General features: G+C 35.6%; 1 protein-coding gene across 1 annotated transcript in view; it reads right to left on the bottom strand.

Annotated features, from left to right (window-relative positions):
- ORC5 (origin recognition complex subunit 5) overlaps positions 1 to 24654 on the bottom strand; it is a 93346-nt gene that overhangs the window by 52964 nt on the left and 15728 nt on the right. Inside the window, exons 5-8 of the mRNA XM_039473023.2 lie at positions 21578 to 21689; positions 13932 to 14062; positions 9446 to 9494; positions 9267 to 9357 (exon numbers count right to left, since the gene is read on the bottom strand). Of these exons, the coding sequence (XP_039328957.1) occupies positions 9267 to 9357; positions 9446 to 9494; positions 13932 to 14062; positions 21578 to 21689 (383 nt within the window). The remainder of the gene's footprint in view (positions 1 to 9266; positions 9358 to 9445; positions 9495 to 13931; positions 14063 to 21577; positions 21690 to 24654) is intronic.

Here is a 24654-nt window from a genome sequence, read left to right as displayed (position 1 = left end):
CAATAATAAAAACTGTTAAAGTATACAGTAATGAAACCAAATGACAAGTGACTTAAATGAACCTTTAATAAATAAGCTCGTTATCTGGGAAAGGTATAGCAAGGGAAAGCCTGGCTGCATTAATGGGGATTCTCTACAGATGCAAATTTCCCCCATCAAAGACTTTACAGGGCCATTTTCAAAATACGTCAAAAAATATTTTGGGGTAAAACACTTGGATTTCCTTTGGTGTCTGCTATCTGATACTATATATTCTATATATATATATCTGATTATCTGATTATATATCAGAGTTGAGTTGGAATTTGGTTTCTTACTGACACAAAGAGTCTGTTTTGTCATCTTATGATCTATCTGCTTTAATGTTAATGCTGGTCAGTGGTGCCTAAACTCCAAAAAGGAGGGGCTATGTCTAGCCTCCCTTCCCCTCATGGCCAGGAATAGTTTTTCAGGTTTCTGGGTCCCCTTTGCCCAGAGGGAGTCCATTTAGTTGGTTAGGGAGCTTAGGATTTTTTTGTACGGTAGTTCAATAAATTAATTTTTTAAAATATAAAAATAAATAAGCAAGCTGCTTTTAAACTTGTTGATAAAATAAACATAGAAATGTCTTCACAATTGTCAGCATAGATTTTTGCTGGAATTTATGGGCCAGGTACTTTTATATTTGTCTCTGATAGACAAGACGTTTTAAGCTAAGGTATCAGGGTTTCACACAAAAGTATAAAACTATAAACTCAGCCTAAAAACAGAATAATCTTTGTTTCTGTAACTCTTCGATAATTAAGACTAATTTAATATTGTTTGTTTAATAAAAACAGCTATACCTCCAAAGTAATCAGAAAAATACCCACAACTTTCATTTTAAGGTTCTTACTTAGGTGAACACCTGATATTCACAAAAATGACTAACAACAAAAAAGAGTCCTGGGCCAGACGGATTCACAGCCAAATTCTACCAGATATACAAAGAGGTGCTGGTATCATTCCTTCTGAAACTATTCCAAACATTACAAAAAGAGGGAATCCTCTCTAACTCATTTTATGATACCAACATCATTCTAATATCAAAACCTGGCAGAGACGCAACTAAAAAAGAAAATTTCAGGCCAATATCCATGATGCAACAATCTTCAATAACGTACTGGCAAACCAAACCCAACAGCACATCAAAAAGCTTATCCATCATGATCAAGTCAGCTTCATCCTGGGCATGTAAGGCTGGTTCAACATACGCAAATCTATAAACATAATCCATCACATAAAAAGAACCAAAGACAAAAACCACATGATTATCTCAATAAGATACAGAAAAGGCCTCTGACAAAATTCAACAGCCCTTTATGCTAAAAACTCTCAATGAACTAGGTATCAATGGAACATATTTCAAATTAATAAAAGCTATTTATGACAAACCCATAGCCAATATCATACTGAATAGGCAAAAACTGGAAGTATTCCCTTTGAAATCTGGCACTAGACAAGAATGCCCTCTTTCACCACTTCTATTCAACATAGTATTGGAAGTTCTGGCCAGGGCAATCAGGCAAGAAAAAGAAACAAAGGGTATTAAATTAGGAAAAGAGTAAGTCAGACTGTCTCTATTTGCAGATGAAATGATTATATACTTAGAAGACCCCATTGTCTCAGTCCGAAATATCCTCAAGCAGATAAGCAACTTCAGCAAAGTCTAAGGATACAAAATCAATGTGCAAAAATCAAGAGCATTCCTAGACACCAATAGCAGGAAAACAGAGAGCCAAGTCATGAGCAAACTCCCATTCACAATTGCTGCAAAGAGAATAAAATACCTAGGAATACAATTAACAAAGGATGTGAAGGACCTCTTCAAGGAGAACTACAAAGCACTGCTCCAGGAAATAAGAGAGGACACAGATGGAAAAACATTCCATGCTCGTGGTTAGGAAGAATCAATATCGTGAAAATGGCCATAATGCCCCAAGTATTTATAAATTCAATGCTATCCCCATCAAGCTATCATTGACCTTTTTCACAGAACTGGAAAAAAACACCTTAAACTTCATATGGAACCAAAAAAATGCCAACATAGCCAAGACAATCCTAAGTAAAATAAAACAAAGCTGGAGGTATCACAACCTGACTTCAAACTATACTACAAGGCTACAGTAATCAAAACAGCATGGTACTGGTACCAAACCAGATACATAGACCAATGGAATGGAACAGAGGCCTTGAAAGTAACGCCACACATCTACAACCATCTGATCTTTGACAAACCTCACAAAAATAACCAGTAGGGGAAGGATTCCCTATTTAATAAATGGTGTGGGGAAAACTGGCTAAACATGTGCAGAAAGCTGAAACTGGACCCCTTCCTTACACCTTATACAAAAATTAACTCCAGATGGATTAAATATTTAAACATAAGCCCTAACACCATAAAAACTCTAGAAGAAAACCTAGGCAATATCATTCAGGACACAGGCATAAGCAAGGACTTCATGACTAAAACACCAAAAGCAATGGTAACAGAAGCCAAAATAGACAAATGGGATCTAATTAAACTCCAGAGCTTCTGCACAGCAAAAGAAGCAATAATTAGAGTGAACTGGCAACCAACAAAATGGGAAAAGATTTTTGCAAGCTACCCATCTGACAAAGGGCTAATATCCAGAATATACAAAGAACTTAAACAAATGTACAAGAAAAAAAAAATCAAACAGTGGGCAAAGGATATCAACAGACATATCTCAAAAGAAGACATGTATGCAGCTAACAAACATGAAAAAGTACTCATCATCACTGGTCATTAGAGAAATGCAAATCAAAACCACATGGAGATACCATCTCACACCAGTCAGAATAGCAATCATCAAAAAAATCTGAAGACAACAGATGCTAGAGAGGATGTGGAGAAATAGGAACACTTTTACACTGTTGGTGGGAGTGTAAGTTGGTTCAATCATTGTGGAAGACAGTGTGGCGTCCTCAAGAATCTAGAAATAGAAATACCATTTGACACAGCAATCCCATTACTGGGTATATACCCAAAGGATTAAAAATCATTCTATTATAAAGACATATGCACACATATGGTCACTGTGGCACTGTTTACAATAGCAAAGACTTGGAACCAACCCAAATGTCCATCAATGATAGACCGGATAAAGAAAATGTGGCACATGTACCATGGACTACTGTGCAGACATAAAACAGGATGAGTTCATGTCCTTTGTGGGGACATGGGTGAAGCTGGAAACCATCGTTCTTAGCAAACTGACACAAGAACAGACAACCAAACACCACATATTCTTACCCATAAGCAACTGCTGAACAATGAGAACACATGGACACAGGGAGGGGAACATCACACACTGGGGCCTGTTACAGGGGTGAGGGGCTAAGGGAGGAATAGCAGGGTGTTGGGGGATTGGGGAGGATAACATTAGGAGAAACACCTAATATAGGTGGAGGGAGATGGGTACAGAAAACCACCATGGCATGTATATACCTATGTAACAATCCTGCACAGGTACCCCAGAACTTAAAGTATAGTAATAATTTTTTAAAAAGACAAACATGGAAATAGCTTGAACTAATGAATAGCCTTGCCTAATGCCTCAGTTTTCATAAGTAATCTACTTATAACTGTTAAAGATAAATAAATTAGGTGAACATAAGTAGCATAAACATTTATAAATAGTTGAATTAAATAATACTCATTGAATGTCTGAATCACTTCCAAATAAGATGAAGTACTGAAACATAAATTACTAAACATAAGTTTGTTCTTGGCTTCTTAAAGTCTGTAAAAAGACTATTACTAATACATGTAAAAGTTAGAGAAATATTTGTAATAAATGCACTATAGAGAAACATTTGTAAAATTATAAAATGGCTCTCATCTATAAAAAACTGTTATGTGCAGTTCAAAGTTTCTTGCTTCCTTGGGGTTTTACTAGCAATTAAGGTTACTAAAAGTAACCTTAACAATTCTAATTAACATATCTAAGTTTGTACACAAAGTTTACCCCAAAAACTTAGATGTGTTTTTAATGAGAATTCTTTTTTGAAATTTATTTTACTTTAAGTTCTGGGATACATGCGCAGAATGCACGGGTTTGTTACATAGATATACATGTGCCATGGTGGTTTGCTGCACCTCTCACCCCCTCATCTAGGTTTTAAACCCTACATGCGTTAAGTACTTGTCCTAATGCTCTCTCTCCCCTTGCCCTCCACCCACAAAAGGCCCCAGTGTGTGCTTTTCCCCTCCCTGTGTCCATGTATTCTCACTGTTCAAGTTTCACTTATGAGTGAGAACATCTAGTGTTTTCACTTACGAGTGAAAACATGTTAGTTTGCTCAGGATAATGGCTTCCAGCTTCATCCATGTCCCCACAAAGGACATGAACTCATTCCTTTTTTATGGCTGCATAGTATTTCATGGTATATATGTGCCACATTATCTTTATTCAGTCTATCATTGATGGGCATTTGGGTTGGTTCCAAGTCTTTGTTATTGTAAATAGTGCTTCAATAAACATATGTGTGCATGTGTCTCTAAAGAATGATTTATCATCCTTTGGGTATATAAATCCAGTAATGGGATCGCTGGGTCAAATGGTATTTCTGGTTCTAGATCCTTGAGGAATCGCCACACTGTCTTCCACAATCATTGAACTAATTTACACTCCCATCAACAGTGTAAAATCATTCCTATGTCTCCACAGCCTCACCAGCATCTGTTGTTTCCTGACTTTTTAATGATTGCCATTTCTAACTGGTGTGAGATGTTTTGATTTTCATTTCTCTAATGACCAGGGATGATGAGCATTTTTTCATGTTTCTTGGACACAAAATGTCTTCTTTTGAGAGGTGTCTGTTCATATCCTTCACCCACTTTTTGATGGGGTTTTTTTTTTTCTTGTAAATTTGTTTAAGTTCCTTGTAGATTCTGGATATTAGACCTTTGTCAGATGAATACGTTGCAAAAATTTTCTCCTATTCTGTAGGCTGCCTGTTCACTCTGATGATAGTTTCTTTGGCTGTGCAGAAGCTCTTTAATTTGATCCCATTTGTCTATTTAGGCTTTTGTTACAATTGCTTTTAGCGTTTTAGTCATGAATTCTTTGCCCATGTCTATGTCCTGAATGGTACTGCCTAATTTTTCTTCTAGGGTTTTTATGGTTTTGGGTTTTATATTTAAGTCTTTACTCCATTTTGAGTTAATTTTGTTTAACTTGTATGAAGGGGTCCAGTTTCTGTTTTCTGCATATGGCTAACCAGTTTTCCTAGTACCATTTATTATGGTGCTTAACAATTCAAATTAACATATATTATTTTGCACACAAAGTGTACCCCCAAAAATAAAATCTGTATTTAATGACAATTCTTAAAAAGCCAAAAAAAGGTGTTCTTCATTGAGGAAAAAAAGAATAATTTTGTCTAAATTCTGAAGGTTATTTAAGGTTATTTCTAAAAGTAAATTCAAGAGGAAAACAGAAACATAATAGAAAGGAACCAGTAAGTAGGAGATACAGATGTGTCAAGTTAAGAGTATAAATACATATCTTTGGTAAAAGAAGGTTAAAAAGAAAAGTGAATTTTTTTTTTTTAAAAGAAACAGAGTCTCATTATGTTGACCAGGCTGGTCTTGAACTCCTGGGCTCAAGCAATTCTGGCATCTTGGCCTCCCAGAGTGCTAGAATTACACATGTGAAGCACCACACCCAGTCAAAACAAGGATAAATTTGAGAAATAATTTTGTGTGGTAAGTATGTTGTTCTAAATGTAGTTATTTAAACAGAGAAAGCATAAGACAAAACTAAAGATATAAGCACGTCATAGATGGTTTATATAAGTCATAATAAGGTTTGTGAAGGGTAGATTTATTAAACAAATTTGTGTGTGATCAAGTTGGCTATAATTAGAAGGAAATTACTTTTACGTCTTCCCAAAGATTGAACTCTGAGATAAATACATTTCTCAATACAAAACTAAAAATTTGGTCCACTACATTAGAAAAAAGCTATGTGGTTTTTAAAAATTTTTTTCCTAAGAATTGATCTGCTTTTAGTAAAAATTAGAATAGATTTTTACTTTGAATTCTGAAATCTGCTTTTTTAATAGATATCTTCTAAACCGCAGGGTTTTTTGTTGTTGTTTGTTTTTCTTCTGTTTCACAGTTTTCATTTAATTTCAGGTTAGTAAAGCTGTCTTCTTCCCTTAGGATGGTAATTTCATTTCTTGAGGTAGACTTTTCCTCTTAAAGCTTCTCAGATTTATAGCTCAGAAGTTCAATGTTTGCTGCATCTTACTGCATGCCATACACGAATGCTTTCAACTCTTTCTCCCTTTGAGAAAGTACACCTTTAACCTTGACTAAGGTGATAACTCTCTCCTTTGACTTTTATATAACTTTTTCCCACTGATTATAATCTAACTCTAAAATGTTTATCTTGATGGCCTACAAAAGCAATGTTTTCCTCCAGTATAGCTTGATTCTGTACACTTGGCTTTTCTTAATGTGTCTGAATCATTCCATGTAATCAGGAAACTGCCCATGCTGTTACTAAAAGCCATGTAGTACCCTGCTCAAGGTACTAGTTTTCTTGTTTACACTCCATGGTGTGTACTCATAACCTTGACCACACATTCTTCCTGTGTCTGATTAAATTCAAGTACTGTTTTCACCGGGTTCAACTTCCAGGTTATCTAAATGGGCTTGCTATAAGGAGAAGAAATCACATGGCAATAGGTTCTTCTCTACTTTTTTGGTAATTGGCCCAAAACCAAATATTTTGCATTTTATCAAGATAACTTTGTGTTGTCCTTACTAGTTTTTATTTTATTTTTTTATTACTTAGGAAAATAGCTTTGAAAGGGTTAAGGTTTTTTAAATCCAGGTAACTTTCTATATTGCTTTTGAAGTCTTTTGGTTAGCATTCTGGTTAAATGAATGAGTATTATTTTAGTGACCTGTAATCTTGTTTTGACCAGATGTTTAAACCTTTTTACCAATTAAACCTTTTAAACCAATTCTATCTTTGATAGAATTCATTTATAGATAGAATTCTATCTTTGATAGAATTCCCCAATATCAAAATTCTAAATTAAGTATTTTTGACCTAGAACTAACTTTTGGATTTTCTAGTTAGGCCCTTGGAAAGCCTCAAGGTGCATATTTCTCACATTGTAAAGATATCAAATGATTAAATTTATTTTGTAAATGGTATAAAAAGCATTGCCGAATGGTAATACTGGATCTTCCTTCAGTTATAGGTACGTGATTAATACCAATGTTCTAAAATTCTCTAAAAGTTAGAGATCTAATATGTCATCACGTCATAATTGTGGTTCTATATCATATGCCACAAAAATAATCAAATTTCCTTGTCAATTTCTGGTTATGGTAAACTTTCGTCAAATTTTTAACCACAGCTATTCTAAGTCTCTGTCGTCCTACAGTTATTGTTCTTATTTTTATTTAAAAGCATTTGCAATCAGATTTATAAAAAAAGATTCTAATAGTACTCTTAAATACATGTTCCTAGTAACTTAAAGATCAGTGGATTAAATAAAAATCTATCAGAGCTCTAATGAAGAAATGATAGGCTCATGAAACTGTTAATCAAGATCAAACAGAACAAAAATTAATTACATGAGACTGAATAACTGATGAAGATAATGTTAACATGATTTTTGTTTGAAATATTATTAGTTTTTTGCTTGTTTTTGTTTTCTAGATTTAAGAAAATTTTCTCTCTAAAGCTACCTAGAGTTATAGTTTTACAAAATTGCTAACTAGCAATTGAGTAAAGGAAATTTGTGAACCAAGGTCAAACATCTGCTTTTTTTCCTTATTTCATTCCTCTAAAATTCAAAAACTCTTCATGGGTATTTTTTTTTTTTTCTTGGAAACATGCTATTTACTAAGTTCAATAAGAATTTGCTCTCTCTTTATAACAGAATATAACTGGAAACACTGGTTATATTACCAAGACTTTGACTATCATATTAGAAAATGTGCACAGAATTGTCTGATTTCAAATATATTCCCAGCCTTACAGTGAGTGAATAAGCACTATACACAGTGGGATTGTCATATTACTATAAATTTTACTTTGTATTTTCCTTTTTAAACTTTGTACTTGTTGGCTGTCAAATTTCTGCAGATGTTGGGAGCAGTACCTCACACCTGTAATCCCAGCACTTTGGGAGGCTGAGGCAGGTGGATTACCTGATGTCAGGAGTTCGAGATCAGCCTGGCCAACATGGGGAAATCCCATCTCTACTAAAAATACAAAAATCAGCCAGGCATGGTAGTGCATGCCTAAAATCCTAGCTATTTGAGAGGCTGAGGCAGGAGAATTGCTTGAACCCAGGAGGCAGAGGCTGTAGTGAGCTGAGATCGCACCATAGCACTCCAGCCTGGATAACAAGAGGGAAACTCCATCTCAAAAAAAAAAAAAAAAAAATCTGTAGAAGTACAACTCCTAACAGAACAATGCTGACCCAGCACTTTGCAATGATAGCCAACAGCTATGGAACAGACAAAATTAAACTTCACAATGGATTCTAGGTAGACTTACTCACTCCCTTAAATCTCCCTTGTGGCTAAAAGGGTTCTGACACTGACTCCTAGCCATCATTCACTCCTTTCAACAGGTAACCAGACAACAACCCAGGACAGGTCTGTTCTGACATCAAGGTACAATTAAAACCTAACTACAGGATGACTGATAAGCAATGTTTTCGGAGAAAGAGCTTGATTAAAAGGGGAAAATGTAAAAGTTGTCAGAATTAAAATGGAGTTACATGATCAAAAATCCTGAAAAAAACAGAACCAAGAAAGGCCATGAAGGAAAGGTTCTCATGTATAATTACTGATAAAAAGAACTATTACAAAAGACTGAAAAACCATAACGTTTTATAAAGGCTAATGCAATCCCTACACAAAAAATACCTCAGTGAGGACATCTGCCCAGCAACTGCTTGTCCAGTTCTGAACTGGTACCATCGTTGTTATTGATCCTTGTTGCCAAGAGTAATTACCTCAAAACAATTATGTAATGCTCTTCATTCTTCCTTTAAAAACATTGTTTTCCTTTACCTCTCTGATGATGCAGAGTTTATTACTACAGCATGTGCCTTCCAACTGCAATGCCAATTCTCAAACAGGTATCGTTTTCTTTTAGAGTCCCTTTCTCTGTTATTTAGGTTGAGAGAGTATATATCCCAAATAAAGATATAAAAAACAGTACATATAAAAAATAGAAAATTACCTTGATATTTCCCTGAGATAAACAGTCTGCATGGCTTTCTTCAAATGAGGTTCAATATTTCTCCACAGTTTGCGAGTATCACGTTCACTTGCTACCGAAAGGGAAGAAAATTTTAGTAGTTTATATCTCGTAAAAAGCTTTCTCAAAATAAATATTAATGAGTTAAATTACACAGTTACCTTCTCCTTTAACCACAGGTTCACAATATTTAGGAAAATTAAGTACTGCCTGCAGGTAAAGAGAAATAAAGAGAAGAATAAAGCACTGTTCAATCACAATTAGAAATTTATTTTCCAAGTAAAATGTGTCCTACAATTCAGGAAATTTTACGTAAAACAATTGCTCAAGTCAAACGTAAATATGCAGTGGCATGTGCCTATAATCCCAGCTGCTCAGAAGGCTCAGGCAGAGGGATTGCTTGGGCCCAGGAGATCAAGGCTGTAGTGTGCTGTGACTGCACCTGTGAACAGTCACTGCACTCCAGCCTGGGCAACATGGCAAGACCCTGCTTCTTTCTAAAAAAAAAAAAAAAAAAAAAAAAAAAAAATGTAATTGCAGCTTATTAGTATAATAACCATACAGCAAAAATACCAATAATGATAGCACAACATAAAATATTATTTAACTGGCTAAATCCTGCCTAATATATTAGCCTCTGTATACAAAATTATATGATAAAAGAGAATAGAGTGTCTCACCAAAAATATACTTCTTTGGCATATTTTGATATGGCTAATCAGAGGGGCTGCAAGCACAAGAATAGCACTGAAAGGCCGTTTTGCATGTGTGTGTGTGTGTGTGTGTGTGTGTGTGTGTGTGTGAGGGAGATCTACATCTGAAGACGAAATAAGTAAACAGCAGAAAACAGGTTTTCTCTGATCATCCCCCACCTTGGATGTAGGAAAGATTAGCTCTCAAGAAAGAGACTTCAGTGTCTGACACCTGTGAAGGTCTGATAGAGAAACTTAGCACAGGCTACCACCTATTCTATCTGAAAGTTGCTACCTATGAGGTTTCGTTTGCACAAGACTGCCTTCCCTAACCATGTGTTTTTTCTTCTCTCCCTCCGGTAATCTGTTATGCCATGCCCAAGCCCATTTTCCTTCTGTAACCTCAGGATGGTATACAAATTTCAACCTCTGGCCCCCCTTATCTCTCCCCTACCTTTTGAGGCTCATACTTTGTGTAAGGCTCCTGTGCCCATATGCACATTAATAAACTTGTATGCAACAGCTAATGCATGCAGGGCTTAACACCTAGGTGAAGGGGTGATAGGTGCAGCAAACCATCACGGTACACGTTTTGCCTATGTAACAAACTTGCACATCCTGCACATGCATCCTGGAACTTAATATAAAATTAAATTAATTTTAAAAATTAATTAAAATAAAAAAAAATTGTATGCCTTTTTTTCCTGTCAATCGCTTATTAGTTTGTTTTATAGATTCAAATTATCAAATCTGCAGGGTAAAAATGTGAACTTCCCTACAGTAACAAAGCATAATTTGTACTTTTAGGTTATATTTAGGTCACATAGAACCATAAAACATTCAATGAAATTTTTTTTCATTAAAGCCCAAAAAATTAACTGTTGCTTTCTAAGGTCTGAACATTCTCATAAATTAAACATCAGAGAGTTCCATATGACTCAAAGTATTTGGATTGGCAGCACTAGCTGAGATTGTTACATATGGAAGTTCTTGATACCACCTCAGGCATACTAGGTCAGAATCTCTAAGCATAAAACCCAGGAATCTATGTTTACTGATCTCTCTAGAAATTCTATGTATTCTAAAGTCTGAGGAGTACTAATTAACTAATAATAACTACTTACTAGTTTTCCATTAATTAACACTGGAATTCTACTGAAAAGTAATTTGAGCAAACTGGTAAAAACATACTGCTTCCATATATCAATATTCATTTGTTCCCAGTATTTCATATCAAAATAATTCAATGAGGCATAGAAAAAAGATATATATAAATATGTAACTATATAACATATAACTAGATAACAGAGAACTAAGAACCAAATCATTAAAATAATTTCTTCCTATTCAAATTTATAAAAAACAATTATTATTATTTTTTTTTTGAGACAGAGTTTCGCTCTTGTTACCCAGGCTGGAGTGCAATGGCGCGATCTCGGCTCACCGCAACCTCCGCCTCCTGGGTTCAGGCAATTCTCCTGCCTCAGCCTCCTGAGTAGCTGGGATTACAGGCACACGCCACCATGCCCAGCTGATTTTTTGTATTTTTAGTAGAGACGGGGTTTCACCATGTCGACCAGGATGGTCTCGAACTCTCGACCTCGTGATCCACCCACCTCGGCCTCCCAAAGTGCTGGGATTACAGGCTTGAGCCACCGTGCCCGGCCTAAAAAACAATTATTTAAAGTGAAAAAATCTTCCAAATTCTGCTGATATTAAATATAGAGAAGAAGAATCAAGAAGAAATTTTTCACTTCAGCCAAACTTTCTTACCTTTATTTTAGATTTTCGGATCTAAGTATAGTTTAATAACACTAAAGTGTCATAATGTTAACAGCAACTGGTAAACAATTTGGCTAATAAAAACAAACAACTGACCCTTGAACAGTACAGTTTGAACTGTGAGGGTCCACTTATACAGAGTTTTTCTTCAACCAGACACAGAACAAAAACATAGTATTCAGGGAATATAAAACTCATGAATATGCAGGACTAAGCTTTTATACACTCAGGTTCTGCAGAGTTGATGACAGGGTTTAAGTGAGCTCAGATTTTGATATACATGGAAACCAATCCCCCAACTATACCAAGGGACAACTGTATTGCTTTTCTTTTTGGTTGAAACACTAAAATATGTTTAATAATTTATGAAAAACAGTTAAAAAGGCAATATCATAAGGTTTGTCAGAGAAAACAAACCTAAATGAATATTCAAAGTAGTACTTTATTTTCTCCTGCCTTAAGCTATCTATAGAACTAGCCTCTAAAAAATTCAGAAATACCAATTCCTAAAAGCATACACACAGACAGAAAAGATCCCTGAAAAAAATATTTTTCAGGTGATTTAATAAACTTTCAAGCAAAATGCCACTTACAAACTTTGAAACAAACAACACTATCTATCTGAAGAAAAAAGGAAAATGAATACGTTTATTCTTGTATATTCTATCTCTAGAGGAAACTAGAACATTGTGCTCTTTTTCTCTAATGTTCAAGGATCCTTTTCTCTATTTATTATTATCAATAGTAATATAAGACTTAAACTATACTTCACATTTATGAATATGATGTTAAAAAAGCTGTAACTTTACCCTAAATAAAATCATTCCTCAGTCAAACCTAAAGAACTTTTAAAAATACCACATTTAAATATATATTTCTCTCTTTATATTTTCCCAAAAATATTTTCCTTAATTTTTCCTTCTTGTACTTTATAATTGACTTTGAAATGGCTGCCAGCACAGATTCCCACAGGAATCAAGCGCTAAAGAGTGGTAACTGCAAGTTACTTTCCAGGAAAGAGAGAGAAAGATTATTTGCTCCTAAGTCCATCTCACCCAGGTGCGTTTTCCTGACCCTTTCCTCTGTGTAAATCTCTTCTGTTATCATTTCTCTCAGAAGTCAGGGATCCTAAGACATCCAACTTCTCAAGGAATATTAGTGATCAGCTTGAACTGGAAAAACTGCTCTGTTTTTTCCCCAACTGAGAAGATGTGTGAAATCTACACGGAAATCAGAGAAGTCCTGAAATCCAAAACTTTCAAAAACATACTTAATGTGAGCATAATTTTAAAAGATTGCCTTCTATGTTCCGTCTCAAACACACACCGAATCTAAATAATACTTTTCAGGCCAAAAACAGAAAAAGAGCTAAGTGAAATTGTGCTAAGAGACATAGAATCTGTTACTTTGAAAGTAACTGTTTTCCAGCCTTACATGTATTACTATTTTCTGTTAAATGGAGATAAGATCTTCATTACTAATTGAAGGTTTCTAAAAGAGAAACCAGAAATTCTTGTCTTCTTCCTTTCCCATCCCCATATTAAATGAAAAAGGTCAAAGGAAAATTAAACATCAACATTTTTCCAAACTGTCTATGAAATATAAACAGCTATCCTAATTGTTTAAAAAAATTTTTTTAAGAACCTTCTATATGAAGATTACCAGCTTAGGGTCAGTGACTAATGAAAGACCTACAATGAAAGCTTCTGACCAAACTCAAGTCTATCTAGATTCTAGAAACTCAATCACTGCATACATAAAACTTAAACAAAATCTGTTACAAAACATTAACAGACTTGTAAAACTGTTCAAGTTTTTATATCACTTTTCTGTTATTCCTCATTTTGAGTTTAATAGAGTTTTGCATATTCTGCAATTAGAGAAAAGTGAAAAAAGGAAGAGTGAGAAAATCTGAGAATGACATTTTTGTGATCAGACCAAAGTTTGTACTAAACTGCAGACATCTTCCTTCTTATGGTATATTAGCCTCAAGAGGCCATATGCAAATTCCCAGAATAAAATTTCAGTTTCTAACTTATCTCACCCCATTTCTACATGGAAAAAAAATATATATGTACACACACACACACACACACACGTATACACATACACACACAGTTACACACACACACACACTCACACACACATATTTTGAAGCAAAATGTTTATTTACCAGATGTCTGAGCTCTTTCAAATCTCGACAAACAGTGTAGAAAACTCCAAGAAGAATGTTAATATAGGCAGCATAGAAATCAGCTGAATACTCTGGAGGATGATCATGGGACAGGATCTTTTGAAGGTTTCCTGTTCACAGGACACGAAATAACTTGTAACAATTAACATAGCACCCAATCATGACTTCGAGCATTTCATAACAAAGGTGTTAAAAAAAAACAACAATCCAGATTCAGCAATAATTAAGGAATAATAAAACTATTGCAAGATTAGAAAAGTGTGATTTGTGACATAATAAAAAATACGTATTTGATCTTCACCCCAGTTCCTGGCATACAGCTTCAAAAAACCCTCATACTTTACAGAATGAGAAGGATAAATGGAGTACCTTTTGATACTCATAAGCCCTTTCTTGATGGGTAACATGGTTTGGCTCTACGTCCTCACTCATACCTCATTTGAAATTTTCCATGCTGGAGGAGGGGTCTGGTGGGAGTTGATTGAATCATGGGGCAGACTTCTCCCTTGCCGTTCTTGTGTTGAGTTCTCATGAGATTTGGTTGTTTCAAAGTGTGTAGCACTTGCCCCTTTGCTTTCTCTCTCCTGCTGGTCATGTAAAGATGGGTCTGCTTCCCCTTCACCTTCTGCCATTATTTTGTTTCCTGAGGCCACCCCAGAAGCAGAAGCTTGTATGACCTGCAGACTGTGAGCTGATTAAATCTCTATTTTTAAAAAATTCTTTATAAATTACCCAGTCTCGTGTATGTTTATAGTAGTCTGAGAATGGACTAATACAGTGGGCCCCTAGGTAGCTTCAGGATGGGGACTGGTTGTCAGAAGAATCAACCATGTGATCACAGGCCTATATTCTCACATACACTGCTATGAAGAAATACCCAAGACTGGGTAATTTATAAAGAAAAAAGGTTTAATTGACTCACAGTTCCACGTGGCTGGGGAGACCTTGAAAACTTACAGTCATGACAGAAGGCACTCTTAACAGGGCAGTAAAAGAAAAAATGAGCACCAGCAGGGGAAATGCCAGACACTTACAAAACCAACAGATCTCATGAGAATTCACTAGTATGAGAACAGCATGGGGGAAACACTCCCATGATTCAATTACCTTCCACCAGGTCCCTCCCATGACATGTGTGGATTATGGGATTGTAATTCAAGATAAGATCTAGGTGGGGATACAAACCAAATCATATTAAGACCCCACCTCCTGTCCTTGGGAAAAGGAGAAGGGCTAAAGATTGAATTCATCACCCATGGCCAATGATTTAATCAATCATGACTATATAATGGCACCTCCATTAAAAAAAAAAAATCATAAATGATGAGGTTCTGAGAGTTTCCAGGATAGTAAATATATCCACATACTAGGAGGGTAGCACACCCTAGCCCCACAGGGAAGAAGCTCCTGGGCTTGGGACCCCAATGGTCCTTCCCTTATGTACCTGTTCATCTGGCTGTTCATTTGTATCCTTTATAATAAACCGAGTAAGTAAAGTGTTTTCCTGACTTCTGTGAGCCATTCTAGCAAATTATCAAACTTGAAGAGGAGGTCATGGGAAACCCCAATTTATAGCCAGTTTTCAGGAGTACAGGTAGAAACCTGGGACTTAGACTGGTGTCTAAAGTGCTAATATTCTTGTAGGACTAAGCCCTTAACTTGTGAGGTTAGTGTCACTAACTTCTGGTAGTTAGTGTCAGAAGTAGAATTGAATTTTAGATTCTAGATAGCCACGTGATATCTAGAGAACTGAAGAATCTGTTGTTGGGCGAACAAAAATACCCAATACATTTGGTGTCAGAAGTGTTTCGAGTAAAAATAATTCTGAAAAAGTAATCGAAATTTTGAAACTGAGGTTAAAAAAAGTATTAAATAGGCCAGGCATGGTGGTTCATGCCTGTAATCACAGCACTTTGGGAGGCCAAGGTGGGCAGATCATGAGGTCAGGAGTTCAAGACCAGCCTGGCCAATAGAGTGAAACCCATCTCTACTAAAAACACAAAAATCCGGCAGGCATGGTGGCACATGCCTGTAGTCCCAGCCACTGGGGAGGCTGACGTGGAAGAATCACTTGAGCCTGGGAGGGAGAGGTGGAGGTTGCAGTGAGCCAAGATCACGCCACTGCACTCCAGCCTGGGTGACACAGTGAGATACCATCTCAAAACAAACAAACAAACAAACAAATAAAAAAAACCTATTAAATACTCCTTAAGACAAGTAGAAAACAATTACATCTAGAGAAAATCTCAAGAACCATACTACTGGCGAAATCAGGAACAAGAAAAAAATTACTAAAGATTCTAGTTTATTTTTCTTCCTATTAAGTAAATCAACTAGGGGGAAAAAAGGGGATAGTACATAAACTACCAACAAACTAGCAAATGCTCTTCATGTTTTGTAAAATGAAAAGAATACATTAATTTTTTTTAAACAATCATCATCTGATCCTAGTCCTTACTTTGGTATTCCCCTCTTATAAAACAAGTTTTCTCCCTACAACTTTGATATCTCCTTATTTCTCTGCTATTACATCTCAGACTCTTCATAAAATGTCATGTTAATAGTCCTAACCTTTTATTTTATCCTGCTGGAAAGAATCATATTTTAGAAGAATGGTAAATTTAAAGGGAAACAACCATCTATTATTCAAAATTTCCCAGTCTTAATACAGGAATCAGTTAGTCCTTCATTCCTTACTGTGAGATCCTCTGACTTCTTGGTGCAATGGTCTCCTTACATTTCTGTTAGGAGCTCTTTGCATAGGACTAGAACTTTAAACCTAGTTCCAGAGTGCTCAAGTTTTTTGCAAAAAATTATAGATAAAAACCCTTCCAGGATATTCTGATCACATCAATTTCCCTAAAAATACTAACTATTAAGTTAGTATTTTTAACCAGGCCATTTACCATTGGCTTTTGATTTTAACCACTCTTGTGCCTGACAATCAATTAGATACAGGTACAAGATCAAACAATACGTATGAACTATCAATGAAAATTTATAAACAGAAGTTTAGAAACAACTCTATTAAGGAATATTTTAAACACAGCAGTTGACCAAAGAAAAAAAAATTTAAAGCCTTGTTTCATACTTAGAATATTATCCTGAAGAGATACTAGATGAGACACTGTTACTGAATTTCCTTTTTTATTTCAAAACTACTCAAAAAAAAAAAAAAAAGCCAAAACTTCCCTTTGGAGTCTACATATTTTTACATTCTAACAGCAAACTTTAAATATAACGTCACTAAGTTTTTTTAGCTATGCATGGGGGGGATATCTAATATAGTGAAAATTTCTAAAAGGTACTATAAAACTTAGAACAAAGGTATCTACCTATAAAACCTACCAAATAACTGGATGGATGTAAGAAAAGTGAGATGGAGGGAAGAGATAAATGATCAGAGAGACAAACATACATAAGCAAAAAAAAAAAAAAAAAAAAAAAAAATTATTCTATAAATGAATGGATAAGAAAATTTGGAAAACAGTTGAGTCTCCAGCTCAGTCTGTACTTCTCAGTGCCCCCTGAACATCTCTATGATATTTCTTGCAGGTAGTCCTCCGTAGCCCATAAGATGGTTGATTAGATGTTACCATTAGCCTACTTCAGGCCTGATGAAAGTCTTAAAAGAATCAGAACCCTCACTATGTTACTGTAAAAGTAAACCAGCTACTTGCTTAGACTACAGTCAAAAATCTCAGAGTACAATTCTATAACAAGCAAGTCATGCCACCTCTAAGAGTCTAGGACTATTCAAATTCATGAAAAAAATCCCATCTATAACGAAAGGCTGAAAACAGTGTATCATCAGACAGTAAATAAAGGGTAGGAGAAACCCACTGCTTGGTCTCCTTGGGTCTTAAAATTTCATTACCCAAGTATAGTCTCATGTGCAAAGAAAAGCCATTCCTAACTTGGAGAGAGACTTCTGCTTCCAGTTGTGAGAGAGTAAGGGCATCCAGAAATATCCTTCTCTAATAATCAATTAAAAATTGGACACAATATAGAAAACAACTATTTTCAAATATCAAACAAATAGTAATAAAGGACCATAATACCTGAGAAAAGGTAAACAAATAAGGTGAGTCCTACCAGTAGTGGAGTTTTCTAACAAAGTAATTTTAAGACTGTATTGCAGGTAGAGTTCCAAAAGGAGCTCATTTATCCTACTGAGTTGAGGAGACAGAGGTCAGAGCAGAGGGAGCTGAGGTAGCTAGAATTTGCAAGGCAGAGTACCTGATGGGAGAAAGCTATGCCAAAAAAAGAGCTCCAGAAATCTGTACAGGGGTTCCCTCAAGTCTTAGTTTAAGACCAATCTATGCTTTTAGATGATTACTTCAGAGGAATAATGTATGCATAGGGTAAAACACTATAAAGCCATGCAAGATTAGTTGTTGGGAAAAAATTATTGGAGAGCTATATGTCAATTCCCAGAATTCATATAGGGCTGTGAATTTTTCACGTTGACACCAGTCAGAATGCAGAGACCATGCTAGACACACAGGGGATTCAGTAGAGATTCCAGAAAAACTATGTCTTAGAAGTAGAGCTAAAATTAGCCCTGGAATAAAGGCTACTCTAGATCTTCTCTCCAAAAAAAGCTTAAAAATAGCCTTAAAAGGGTCAACTATATCTGTAATTATAAATGCTAATGAGAAAAAAGTCCAAAACACAACAAAAGACACAATGTCTATAATTTAATCAAAAAGTACTAGAAACATGAAGAAGTATAATGGATACCCAAGATGGACACAAATTAGTCGCTGGGAACAAACTCAAAACAAAAGAGGTAACTGAATTAGTAAACAAGATTCTAGATATCCACGTGATATCTAGAGAACTGAAGAATCTGTTGTTGGGTGAACAAAAATACCCAATACATTTGGTGTCAGAAGTGTGTATAATTTTTCATTACTGATCTCATTGTGCTTTTGTTTTCCTTTCTATCCCTGAGCATATGAATATATTTATAATAGTTGTTTTAATGTCCTTGTTATACAGTCTTTCAGTGGGACAATATCAAGCAGTCTAACATACTTACAATGCAATCCCACACGAAAAAAGATAGAGAAGAAAAGGTCAGGAGGGAGACAGACAAAATATTTGAAGAAATAATGTCTGAAATTTTTCCAAAGTTGATGAGACTATATACCCACAGATTTAAGAACTCAACAAATTCCCAGCAGAATAAAATGTTATTTTCTTTGTCTTTTTATTTGTTAAAGCCAAAATATTAAATACTATATTTAATATTTGAGTTTTATAATAATAGTTGAGGTTTATAATATAATATTACATGGTTTATAAAAATATAGAAGTACAATGTAAGACAATAGCAGTACAAATGTCATTAGGTAGGAAACTGTAAGTCACTGAAATTTCAGATTGTTATCAGAACGTAACTTAATCTATCCTAACTGACACAATAACTAAACCAAAAACCTAATCAAGTACATTATAATCTCTCTGATGAAAAAAATATCCATTGCCTAAAGATGAGTAGTCTGCAAGAGGTAAAGACCAAAAAGCAAGGCTTCTTAATTGGGCTCCTAGCCATAACTGCTAAGATGAGTGCTGTCCTTAAAATCAGGCACCATAATCCTGAAATTGACATATGTTTCAAGTTATTACAGCTGAATAACATTAACCACTTAGATAATCTCTTTGCCCTGGTTCCACACTTAGCCATAATTTTAACTTATCAATTAATGTTCCCCTTCTGAATGGCTTTTTGTCTGACAACAGTAGATATCTAGAATCTAAAATTCAATTCTACTTCTGACACTAACTACCAGAAGTTAGTGACACTAACCTCACAAGTTAAGGGCTTAGTCCTACAAGAATATTAGCATTTTAGACACCAGTCTAAGTCCCAGGTTTCTACCTGTACTCCTGAAAACTGGCTATAAATTGGGGTTTCCCATGACCTCCTCTTCAAGTTTGATAATTTGCTAGAATGGCTCACAGAAGTCAGGAAAACACTTTAAGATAACCCTTTATCTTTTATTGTACTCAGCTATCTTCAGTGTTTTTGCTTTAAAAAACCTGAATATCTAAAAGGCCCTAAAATTTAATAAACAGAATTTAACTTGGCTCCATTATTATATGCTTTTCAAACATCTATTATCCTATACTCACTAAAGTTAGCAAGATCACTTTATTTGCTTTTGTCCTCAAACTACCTATGCTGCTTTGTATCTTTCCTTTTTAAATTTTTTAATCAAATTCTATAGTTATATTATTAATTCAACTTGAATAAAATGTACAAAATCAACATTTTTCATAATTTTCTTAAATTCTAAACTTGTCAGTACTTAAAAGTAAAATGGGTCATGAAAAAAACTGAACTATGAACAATGCTGACATAGGTATAGAGTTTTTTTGTTTAAATAAAATCTTTTATTACTTTTCCTCCTTCCTTTTTTTACTTTGGGATTTATTTTGGGATGAGAAATTAATGAAAATAAGGACTGCCTTCATCTATTTTGGGTTGCTGTTTAAAAAAATCTCAGCTAATTAGCTAAGACAGGAGGTGTTATTTCACTGCTGTTCTGGTGAAAACAGGCAAAAATATGCTAATCCTAACAATGTATGTTTATAGCTGATTAGTTCAGAGGAATAATGTTAATGAGGCCAAGGTCATGGAATGCTATTTTTTTATAGCCTGCTAACCACCTTATGCTTCACAGTTATAATCTCTGAATCACAAGTATCATCTCTGTATGACACCCCACTGTTAATCCATAAAGATATTCAGCAACACAAAAAGTTGCTGTGTTCTTCCAAAAGCTAAAATCACCAGGATCTATAAAATTTAAGATTAAATACAACCCCCAAGAAAATAAGACACACAAAGGCTGGTAATTGGTACCATATGAATTACAGTAAAGAAAAATGAGATTTACAAAATCAAAAGATGCAAGTCCAACATACAGTAAACCCAAGTACACGGTAAATGAAGATTTCAACATACTCTTTTTTTTTTTTTTTTTTTTGAGACGGAGTTTCGCTCTTGTTATCCAGGCTGGAGTGCAATGGCACGGTCTCGGCTCACCGCAACCTCCGCCTCCTGGGTTCAGGCAATTCTCCTGCCTCAGCCTCCTGAGTAGCTGGGATTACAGGCACGCACCACCATGCCCAGCTAATTTTTTGTATTTTTAGTAGAGACGGGGTTTCACCATGTTGGCCAGGATGGATTCCATCTCTTGACCTCGTGATCCACCCGCCTCGGCCTCCCAAAGTGCTGGGATTACAGGCTTGAGCCACCGCGCCCGGCTCAACATACTCTTAATATGCTTTACCAGTCTAGTCTGATTATTTGTACCAATGTCATGATCACAATACATGTACATCCTAATGTACTGACTAAAAAAATGAAGATACATTGACACAAATATGAGAACTGCTCATCCAAAAGAAATTAATTATACAATAACCTCCTACAGTTCCAAAATAAAAATTTTGTAAATGCAGAACTACAAACATCTTATTTGAGACTGGCAGCAAACCTTAGCAGTTTAAGATATCAAAGTACTCCCATTTGAATACGCTAGTTTAATCTTTCAAACAACAAAAACTATTCTACTGCCTATCGTTTGCCAAAACAATGTTTTAAGGTTTACCTATGCTGTAATCAGGGAAATACAAGACAAATGGCTCAAAGCATCCTGTATTTGGACGAAACTTTTCCCAAACAATTTCACTGAGAAAGATAACAGTCACATTTCTGTCAGCCTGTAAAAGAAATAAAAGTAACTTTGCATTTAAAAATCTTAATCAGAGCAGTACTTCCATTTGTGTTTTCTTTAAAATAAATCCCCCACAGTTCTAACCTATAACAAATTATTTGCATATTAATAAACCATATTTAGAAAACCTAATCAAGGAGCTCATCCATTTGCAAACTGTCACACACTTATAGGTTAATTGACATTTCAGTTACCCGTGAGTGCTAGGATAGTCACATACGAACTTACAGAAATTAAGAATATATTTACTTGAATACTTAAAACTCTCTCAAGGAAATTTTCAAAAAAATCTTAAGTTTTCAATCAATAAACAATAAAATACAAAACTTAGCATTTCCCATCATTAAAATGGCTACTATAACCCAGAGAAACAAAAAAAAGGAGTTGCCATATGCCAAAAGAGATATGCCCTAATATATAACATAATATAATAAGAAAGTTTGCTTTTTAAAGATTATTTTTACACAAATTGAGTAAAGCTGATGTTGAAGATACATTAAAAACACTAACAACTGTGAGTTATTAGTATCTAAAACACCAGTGTAAAGCAGATGGCCTCTGAAGTATATTTAGAAATTACAATTCATATACCAAAGAAGAACATTAAGGGAATAAGCTCAATATGTCTGTTATCCTTCTACAGAGTGGACACAAATACTCTATGCATTGCTAGCGAGAATTCATTGAAATTTTTCTCATATTCTTTTTGACATTTCCAAAGCTGACAAAGCAGATATGATAGCTGTTTTGGTCTACAAGTATTCTTTGGACCAGGCGTCCCCAAACTTTTTACACAGGGGGCCAGTTCACTGTCCCTCAGACCGCTGGAGGGCCGCCACATACTGTGCTCCTCTCACTGACCACCAATGAAAGAGGTACCCCTTCCTGAAGTGTGGTGGGGGGCCGGATAAATGGCCTCAGGGGGCAGCATGCAGCCCGGGAACCGTACTTTGGGGACGCCTGCTTTGGACTCAATCTCATATGTAAATTATTCTATACTGTTATAGTGATTAACTATTTATTGATTCCTAACTTGTGCATCCTAATCTTATACATCAACTTTCATTATTTAGAAAAATATCACTTTGATTAACAAAGATAGCTGAGTACAATAAATTCTTTTTTTTTTTTTTTTTGAGACGTAGTTTTGCTCTTGTTACCCAGGCTGGAGTGTAATGGCACGATCTCGGCTCACTGCAACCTCTGCCTCCTGGGTTCAGGCAATTCTCCTGCCTCAGCCTCCTGAGTAGCTGGGATTACAGGTACGTGCCACCATGCCCAGCTAATTTTTTGTATTTTTAGTAGAGACGGGGTTTCACCATGTTGACCAGGATGGTCTCGATCTCCCGACCTCGTGATCCACCCACCTCGGCCTCCCAAAGTGCTGGGATTACAGGTTTGAGCCACCGCGCCCGGCCTCACTTAGATACTTAATATATATTAAAAAAAAAGAAATGCTTTTGCCAGATTTTTCTTAAATGAAATACATTTTTAAAAATCACGTATGTTTCCAGAAATGTCAAAACAATTCTCTTTTCCAGTTCAGCTGAGATTACTCTAAATCAGGCATCCCCAAACTACGGCCCGGCCCGTGGACCGCATGCGGCCCCCTGAGGCCATTTATCCGGCCCCCCGCCGCACTTCAGGAAGGGGCACCTCTTTCATTGGTGGTCAGTGAGAGGAGCACAGTATGTGGCGGCCCTCCAACGGTCTGAGGGACAGTGAACTGGCCCCCTGTGTAAAAAGTTTGGGGACGGCTGCTCTAAATCTCTAAATTTTCTTCAAACAGCTTCTATAATTGAAACTAAAAAATGGTAAAAAGTCCTAATTGTTGTGAAAGGACACATGATCGCCATTATTGAGCATAAGGAGGAAAAAAATAGGGTGATCTACACTGAAAAGGCAGGAAGACAATAATGCATTCTGGATACGAGATGGTGAGTTCTAGAGCAAAGCAATGGGAAATAGTGGATCAGAGTATGCAAAAACCTGCAAACACAAATGCGACAAATAAAAAGAAAGGATATAGGAGACTTCTACTCAAAGAAGACAGGTCTTGAGTCTCAGTAATAAAATGTCAAGAGTTAATGATACCAAGAAAAGCTAAACTGTGTGAGGTTAACTTCCAGGATAGGCCACCAGTAGCTATACTTATTCTCCTGTCCTCTCTATAACTCCCCTCTCTCAACTACTACTAGAAGTAAACTTCAGGAGTCGTCCTTAGGCACACAAGGATTTCAGTGGCCTCTCTAAGCTTCTAGCAGATTCTCAAATTTGAGTAGTATGTTTAACTTTGAAAGGCAGAAATGCTTTGAGCACTCCTCCCCTCCCTATTTATTATAATTTTACTTAATACTTTAAAACATACAAACATAAAAGTAGATAAACTGCTTAGGCTCAAAGCACTTATAAAATTATAAAACCAAAACAAATTTATAAAAACAAACTACAAAACCAGTAAATTTAGATTAATATTAACTGAATATATTGAACAGTATTGTTTTGCTCAAACTAAATCTTTGTGAGTATGGTGAATATGGCCCTACCTGGAAACAACCACAGCTACTTCCCTCACCAATTTTCTTTATTCAAACTATTATAAAACCCTGTTTTATCTATGATACAATTCGGCTTTCACCTGATACAAATGCCTAGTAAGTCCACTCCTGCGCTTTTCTTACTGGGTCATGACAATCACAGTAGTACTAATTCGTAAGCCCTCACTTAATGTTGTTGACAGGTTCTTGGAAACTGTGACTTTAAGTGTAACATATAATGAAACCAAATTTTTTCCTCAACAATGTTAAAACGAACTGATGCTGAAGGTAAGGAGAACCTGTTGTAAGCTGTTTCACTTAAAGCTGTATTTCCCAAGAATCTACTGAGATGTTACATAAGGACTTACTGTACTATGTGGAACCAACACAAGAGTAAACTGAAATACAAAGATA

This window comes from Saimiri boliviensis, chromosome 10 (genome assembly GCF_048565385.1).
Source record: "Saimiri boliviensis isolate mSaiBol1 chromosome 10, mSaiBol1.pri, whole genome shotgun sequence".
Taxonomy (NCBI): Eukaryota; Metazoa; Chordata; class Mammalia; order Primates; family Cebidae; genus Saimiri; species Saimiri boliviensis.
Note: the sequence above shows the minus strand (reverse complement) of the source record. Positions and strands in the feature narration are given on the sequence as shown.